Source organism: Myotis davidii, unplaced genomic scaffold (genome assembly GCF_000327345.1).
Source record: "Myotis davidii unplaced genomic scaffold, ASM32734v1 scaffold24, whole genome shotgun sequence".
NCBI classification, from domain to species: Eukaryota; Metazoa; Chordata; class Mammalia; order Chiroptera; family Vespertilionidae; genus Myotis; species Myotis davidii.
The window spans coordinates 5,135,620-5,144,384 of NW_006298312.1; the positions used below are offsets into that span (position 1 = coordinate 5,135,620).

Genomic DNA, 8,765 nt, shown 5'->3' on the forward strand with positions numbered 1-8,765 from the left:
TGCCTGAATTGCTGTGCTCAGTTCTAGTTGATAAAACTAAGAAATGAGTGGAGAGAACAGTAACTTAAATACAATATGCAGGGAGAAAATCATGATCAAAACAATAAAACTCTCTATAAAATAATCAAGATGAAATATTTTTTATAATTTTTAATTTTTTTTTTTGGATGTCATGATAGTTCTTGAAACCTGAAGTTGGGACACTGAAAACAAAGAGTGCCAATAGACACCACAGGATTTCACTAACTCCAAAAAATACAGCTTGTGGTAAATACACTCACTACATAGTTACAGATGTATCATCACTTTATCTCCTACTCTTTCTCTTCTTAGGTTCTCCTTTCTAAGTGTCTACATCCCTTTTTTCATTTTCAAATAATTGATCAATAAATTCTGCATTGTTACCATCAGTATCAGAATGGATGACATCCACAAACTTTGCATCAGTGTAATGTAATCTGTCGTTTGATGGTTTTCCAGAGAATGCTGGCCCAGCAGGGTCAAGTCCTGAAATTCAACAAAGAAACTATAAATCTCTTATTCAAGTTCTACTATAATGTTCACCAGATCATATGTTTGCATTATTATAACATCATAAATATAAACCTCTATAGTTTTAGCTTAAATCTGTCTAAAAACAAATTTAAAGATAAATAAAATTGGATGAATAGCAAGTATCTTTACTATGTTAATAACTAGAGGCCCAGTGCATGAAATTCGTAGGCCTGTGCCTTCTCACAGTCTGGGACACCGAGGCAGATGTCCACCTGCCAGGTTAGGGGATTGGGCCTAAGCCAGCAGTCAGACACCCCTCTCGCAGTCCGGGGCTCTCAGTCTTGTACTCCTCTCTCATTACTGCCTACCTGTAGCAGAGGTGGGAGAGGCTCCCACCACTGCTGCTGGGCTCACCAGCCATAAGCCTGGCCTCTGACTGAGCGGCACTTCCACTGACCACAGGGGGCAGCTCCTGCCTTGAGCGTTTGCCCCCTGGTGGTCAGTACTTGTCATAGAGACTGGTCATTCCACCATTTGGTTTATTTGCATATTAGGGTTTTATTTTATAGGATACTTTTTACCAATTTTCAGAGTTTATCAACAATACAGTATTAGGTATCACTAGAGATGCCTCAACAAAATATTGTAGGTTTTAGCAATTTTATTTAAGAAGTAATTAGGAAAAAATGTTAGAACTTTAATAATAAATAACTACTACAACTTGTGAAGGGGGAAAATTAATCCCAATCCTGTGCATTATTAGTTCATCCTGGGTCTATCTATAGGTCTAAAATAATGTTAGGCATCAGATGTAATTTGAGCTGTGGGATGAAATACATTTTTTACTGTTTTATATTTAAATAAACATTTTTTTATCATTTACTTCTCACAAAAGTTTACCACACACATAAGAAAAATATATTAAAAGTTCCATGAAATATGAATACATTTCTGATATATTTTAAATTCTAAGTAAAAAGTCTAGGCCAGTGATGGTGAACCTTTTGAGCTCGGTGTGTCAGCATTTTGAAAAACCCTTACTTAACTCTGATGCTGGGTCACATATAGAAATTTTTTGATATTTGAAACCATAGTAAAACAAAGATTTATATTTTTATAATTATTTTATATATTTCAATGCCATTTAACAAAGAAAAATCAACCAAAAAAATGAGTTCGCGTGTCACCTCTGACACGCGTGTCATAGGTTCGCCATCACTGGTCTAGGCTCATGATCTTCTGGATAGTGCCAAAAAAAGGAGGGAGGAGATAAAAGTCAATGCCTTGATAAGATATACACAATGGAAGACACATCATCTTAAAAAGAGATTTTTAAAGTAAAATATAATGTTGATTATCTCAGGCCCTTCTATTATTCTTGTTTATTTAGCCAACTTAATGAAAAAGGCAGAAAATTCTCTCTTTCTATAAGTGATTCTGATGTAGAAGCACCACATTTCCTGGACTTGTAAACTTTCATAATTGCTTGACATGTATAATCTTTTAAATTGGACTAATATGTGATTAAACACACCTTAAAATAAAGTAGGTTTACCACCAGTTGAAACTGAGTTAGCATGGCGATTGAAAAAAAAAATATGGGCTTTGGCTGCTAGAGACCTTCGTGTAAATTCTGGTTTAGCTGTTGCTAACTTTTTAACACTTTCACATTCATTCAATTAACCTCAGTTTTCACATCTGTATAATGAGAATGACACTAAAACTGATCAAGGTAAGAAAGGTATACTAAAGGCTTGTAAACATCCTAACAATCTGTACTAGTTATCCACTCCTCTCCCCCTTTTGCTTAACTTCTCTAAAAACTCTATTACCTTTTATTTACACTTGAAATTATTAAAAATCTTCTATAGACGTCAATCTCCTTAATTCTTAAAAAGCTAAGCTGGTTGGGGAGGGATAATATCCTACCAGTTCTCAAATCACCATTATTCTAGAGGCAGGTGAGTAATAAAATTATTGGAGGAGGTCACTTCGAAATTATATAGCCATCTAACCACTATACTGTATACCTGAAAATTATATAATTGTAATTGAAAAATAAACATTAAAAATAATAAAAAATTAAAATGAAATACTCACTGACTGGCACTTAGGTCAACTGTGAGGTCTGGAAAACCACTTGGACCCCTAGACCGCTTGGTGCTGAGAAATGGGGCCTTACTGGCTGGATGGCATTGCAAGCAGAGAGAGAAACTGGATGCCACCTTCCAGTAACAACTCTACACTAACAGAGTGGAAGCATGTTGCCCTGCCTAGCTAAGCCACTTCCGCCACTGTCCCCAGAAAACTGATACATGCTTGTAGAAGATGGCAAGCAGAGAAAAAGAAGCCCTGCGTCCAAATTCAAATTCTTTCACTAATTAGGCTACACCTCAGAGGTAGGAAGACCAGATGGCCCTGATTGTCCCATGATGGGTGGCTGTGCTGAGTGGTTTAGGACACAAGAACTCAAGGGAGCACCATTTCCATCGTATCCTAGAGATGTACAGAGCTCAACCTATGCAGCCATGCTCTGTGGCCTTATGGCCAATTCATCCCTACCATAAATGGAAGTCTTCCAGTACAAAGAAAATCTGTAATTCTAAAAAATTTCACCAGCATTCCTAAAGGGAAGCATGAAAATCCATGTCAGCATTATTTGGTAATCAAGCTTACCGGATGAGGTAACTTTGTTATGAAAATATGAGAGGATCTGGAATCCCTTAAATTTAAATACCAACTCCCAACTCTCCTATTGTTCCAGTAAAATTTTTAAAAGTATTGAAATACATCAAATTCTTTGAAATTAAATATAGCACGTTATTATATTTTCAGTTAAAAAGCTTTATATTTAATGGAACAACTTTTTCTTTGTATTGTTATAACGTGTTTTTAAAATTCAAATGGGGCTGCAGAAGTTGATCTGATTCTTTTCAATACTATAAGGGTAATATGCTCATCTAAGAACCAAACAAGACTTTTAAATCTAACTAAAATAAATACTAACGTTTGAATATAATATAGAAAAAAATAAATATTTGTGCATTATTTTTATGGCTTAAATATTATATCTATTAAAGTTTAAATAAAGTAATTTCTGATGCTTAAATATATGCAAACACATTAATTTTATTTAAACATTTTTACCTGTTATTCTTCCAAGTTGACCTTGAAATAGCTTTCCAACAAATCCACTAATATGAGCCCCTAAACTCATACCTATGAAATGAAAATTATCAAGAGATGCTCCATGCTTCTGCAATAGAAAGTGCAATGTTACAGTTTTCATTTCATAAAATCACAAATTATACCTTTTGCATCAATATTCTAAAATTTGTTATTTTTTGTAGTTTAATCCATTTCTAAAAGATAGAAAATAAGATTTTATAATTTTAAAACAACTATCTTTGTTCAACTTCTTCCATGAAATATCTGATTTTTCTCTACACATTGTTAATAATTACATTAAATTTTTACTTAAAAACTAGAGGCCTGGTGCACGAAATACATGCACCGGTGGGGTCCTTAGGCCTGGTTGGCGATCAGGAACAATTGAGGCCAGGCGGATCAGGGCCGGGCCAGAGAGGAGGTGATGGTCGCCTGGCTGGGCGCAGAAGGAACAGATGCTGGATGCTGATCATCAGCGCCTGGCCACTGTGCGGTTCCCCACCTCCCCCCTCCTCCTTCCCTCGCCACCATGCCACCACCAAGGCGGGCAGGCGGGTCAATCAGGGCCTGCTGGCTGGGGGGAGGGACAGGGCACAGGAGGTTGGCCACTGGCCCCAAGGAGGGAGCTGTCCCTCAGCCCCCTTGGAAAAGGGGCTGCGTCCACCGCCACTCACCCCCAGTTCCCTGTCCCAGCCTGGGAGCTGGGGGAAGGGACTGTGGAAGGTTGGCCAGCCTGGGGAAGTTGGCTGTGGGAGCACGCTGACCACCAGGGGGCTGTATATATATAACCTCTGCCACCTATTATCTAGAATAATATATGCAAAATAACACATTTAATTAGTAAATCATTGTATAACAATAATAATTAGACATTATTGGGGATTTACTTTGTACTAGCTACCTTGACAAGTGCTTTATAAATCTCAAATTTAATATTTACACTAGCTCTGTGAGTCATTTATTGTTATCCTATTTTTCCTAGAATGTATAAATGCAGAGTAAATATTTGATCTTAAGTTGCCCAAAGCCAAATGTACTATTTCTAAAAGGGAAAAATGTGTACTTCTAGTCCAAGTCTGTTTAACTCCAAAATATATTCTCATCAGATTGTGTCAAATATTCTTGGAAGACTGAACAGTGTGAATCATCATCCTCATTTCAGAGATGATAAATCACTCATGGTTTTTGAGTGATTTCCCCAGATCACATCAAAAAACAATGAAATCTGATCTTTCAAGCCCAAATTTTAGACTCCTCTCTGAGCTTCAAACACCCCTCCTTGGTGGGGGAGGAGGCCAATTAAAAGCTTAAATGAGGGAGAATTTCTTCCCCCAAGTTCTCAAGAAGCAAGTGAGGGTCCATTTTACACAGTGACACATCCAATGGCTTATTGAAGATATAGAGCATTTACTTCTAATGAGAAATTAGACGTAGGCTTTCCAAGCTCCGGGTGATAATTTTCTTCAAAATTTTCAGAGCAGTGCCCAGAAACCTGAGGGAGTGTCACTCTCAAGTTTAGTGCTACTGGTCCTTTCATCTCTTCCCCTTAATATGAAGCTTTTGCAAGCAAAGCCACTCTTAGAAACATATCTAAACTACAAATTTTCCTAAATTTGAAACATATCAAAACTACAAATTTTCCTAAATTTTTCTATTTCACATTCACATTTTCAATACTTTAAGGTGCATGTTAATTAAAGAGCACTGCTGTAAGGAAAACAATCAATTATGAAAATCATAGACTATCCATAAAAACAGGTGCATCAATTACCTCTCTCTAGAGGGATGGTTTGGGTTTGTCCACATTTAAGTATATAAATATTAATTAGGATAAATGATTTTTGCCAATGATTATTATATAGCAGGCACTGGTTAAGAATTAATTTTATTTAAAAGTTAAATATTGATATAATGTCTTGTTATTCCAAATGTATAGCTAAGTAAATGAGGCAGAGAGCTTAAGCAATTGCTCAAAGTCACACAGATGATGAGATGGATTTGTCTTTGAAACCCTCCAATCTAGCTCCTAACCACTGCATGTAACTACTTGGATGTGACATGCTTGCTCAATTTGAGCAGACTTGGAAGTTAAGCATAACACAATTCAAAGGCAGATTTCAAGGCTATGAATGTCCCCCAAATCAAATATCCTTCTTTCTCTCGAGTGCCCATCACCACCACCTATCTCTGGAACAGACATGGATCTCCATATGGATTGACTTAGTAAAGGCAGATGACCTAAAACTGTCCTGAATTTATTTCACTCACCCAACCCTAGACCAAAATGCTGGACAAATATGAATGAAACTAAGACCTGCCTCCAAGGTTGGCAGAAATAAGCTACTTTTCAGTTGTTTTTCTCTAATTTTTACCAATTCACACTTGATTAACTATAAACTATAAACATACTAGCCATACATTAGAAAAACTATTTAAAGTCTCTAATGATTATATAGTTTATTCCCTATGTCTATATAGAATCATTACTTTATCCTGAAATCTGTATAGAGTTAAAAAGTTAAAATCCTAAAAGATAAAACACAATAACTTAGTCTTTAACATATTTTTTTTAAATTAAGACAGGTCATGTCTAGGCATAAAATTATCCATTTACATAAACAAAAAAGGATGGCTGCATACATTAGCATATCAAGCAATAATTCTGAATTCTGAGAAAAAAGCATTAAGCACTAAAATATGAAAAAAGCATTCTTTAACAGTTTGTAGTCTTGCATAAGTTACTGTATATTGTATAATGTATATAATACATAACATTCCAGACTTACCAACAGCTTCTGAATGCACTCACTCAAATTCACAGCAACTTTTCTGGTGTTTCTAACGGCTCTACTGTAAATTAACGTTGTAGCACCCCGGATCCAGTTCACTACAACTATATTCACATCATGATGATTCAAAGTCCTTACAAAGTTCTGAAGCCATGATGGAATGGAGCTCAGTGGTCTGTATCCATGAATAAGCCAGACTGTTTTCTTACTTGTGTTGAACTTAACATTAAGTGAATCATCCTGCTCCAACAGTGGCTCAGGACAGTTTAGGTTGTTCTTTGTATACATTAACAAAAACATCTCCACTTGGGGATTAAACAAATCACTGAAGGAATCCTTTATTGATAGCTTTGAAAATTTAAGGCATGGTCTTTTATTCTCTGAAAAAAAAAATCAGTCAAGCTGAATACTGATATAGTATTTGATTCCATTCCCATTGCTCTTGCAAAAAGCAAGATTGAACTTGAAGGGTGGGGAGAATTTAATTTCATTAGCACTTCAACACAATTTACCGAGTAACTACAATGTTGATTTGCTGATTATGTAAAATGAATTTTTGAACTAGAATTATTCAAAATTTACTATAAAATATAGAAATAAATAAAATTGATTAAAATTAAGAATTATTTTTATCTGTACAATATACTAGTAGCAATAGTTTGAGTAAAATTATTATTATTAATAAAGTGTGAACAGCAATAAAAGTAGGTAAGTTGATTATGAGCTTTAACTGTTATTCTGCAGAAAATAGTTACATATGGATAAGCATTAGAAAAAATATATTTTAACTGACTAGGGATCAAATAAATACAAATCAAAACAATAAGTTATCTTTTTCTTCCTACCAAATTAAGCAATAGTAGAAAAGTCATTTTAATACTCAATATTTGTGAGGATAAATGTAACAAATATTCATTTACATGGATACTGATAATACAGCATCCTTTTGACATTTTACATGTGTGTGTATATCACACAGATAATCTTAAAATATTTATTCTTCCTGATTTTATTTCTAGGATTTATATCAATAAAATAAGCAATAATATTAAATGTAAAGACATTAATCACAGGGTTAAAGCATAAGCACACCAAAATGTAAGACACTTTAAATATCCTCTTATAAGTCTTCTCATGGATATGTTCATCTTATCTATCCTCCTACCTACCTATCTAGACTGTCCTGGGGACAGAGGCCTTTTGGCTCTGGTGCCTGCTCCTGCACTCCAGGCCCCATCCCCAGCTTCCACACACGCTGCCTGACCCTGGATCCCCAGAGTCTGCACGTGCCACCCTGCTCCTGGCTCCCCAGCGCCAGTGTGCGAGCAAGCGGCCATGGGGCCAGAACTTTCCCAGCATGGCCCTGGCTGCCAGGTGCCTGTGTATGCAAATTAACCTGCCATCTTTGTCAGGTTAATTTGCATACTCACTCTGATTGGCTAGTAAGCATAGCAGAGGGATGGTTAATTTACATGTTTCTCTTTTATTATATAGGATATTTGATAACTATAAATATCCTATCTAAAAAAGACAAAGGGGCAATTAACCATACCTCCGCTACTCTTCCCATTGGCTAATCAGCAAGATATGCAAATTAACTGCCAACAAAGATGGCAGCCGACAGCCACGCAGCTGAAGCGAGCAGGAGGTTTGCTTGCTCTGGTGATGGAGGAAGCCAAGGTTCCCCACCTGCTGTGGCCCAACTCTAAGCTCCGAAAGCAACAGCTCCAAAAGCAACAAAGTTTCGATTATAGAAGCTAAACAAACCCCAGATACCTGCTTTCAGCCAGTTGTGGCCTCAGAGCTGGGAGCACCAGTGATGGCAACAGAGTTTCAATTATGGAAGGTAAATAAATCCCAGAGAAAAAAGAAAAAAGAAAAAAAGGAGAGGCTGGGAGCTTCAGTCGCAGGCCAGCCTGAAAACAGCCCTCAGCCTCTCACCCAGACTGGTCAGGTACCCCAGTGGGGACCCCCATCCTGAAGGGGGTGTGACCAGCTGCAAACAGCCATCAGCCCCTCACCCAGTCTGGCCGGCCACCCAAGCAGGACCCCCACTCTGATCCGAAACACCCTTCAGGACAATCCAGCAGGCCCCCACCTGTGCACCAGGCCTCTATCCGATATATTAAAAGGGTAATATGCAAACTGACCCTAACAGCAGAAAGACTGGGAATGAGTGGTCATTATGACACACACTGACCACCAGGGGGCAGATGCTCAATGCAGGAACTACCCCCTGTTGGTCAGTGTGCTCCCACATGGGGAGCTTTGCTCAGCCACAAGCCAGGCTGACAGCTGCCAGTACAGCGGTGG

General features: G+C 37.3%; 1 protein-coding gene across 1 annotated transcript in view; it reads right to left on the bottom strand.

Moving 5' to 3' along the window:
• The window catches only part of LIPI (lipase I), a 68,177-nt gene extending 60,388 nt beyond the window's left edge, over nt 1-7,789 (bottom strand). The window contains exons 1-4 of the mRNA XM_006773946.1: nt 7,717-7,789; nt 6,450-6,832; nt 3,643-3,751; nt 406-507 (exon numbers count right to left, since the gene is read on the bottom strand). Coding sequence (XP_006774009.1) covers nt 406-507; nt 3,643-3,751; nt 6,450-6,832; nt 7,717-7,789 — 667 coding nt within the window. The remainder of the gene's footprint in view (nt 1-405; nt 508-3,642; nt 3,752-6,449; nt 6,833-7,716) is intronic.
• Nucleotides 7,790-8,765: the final 976 nt, after the last annotated feature.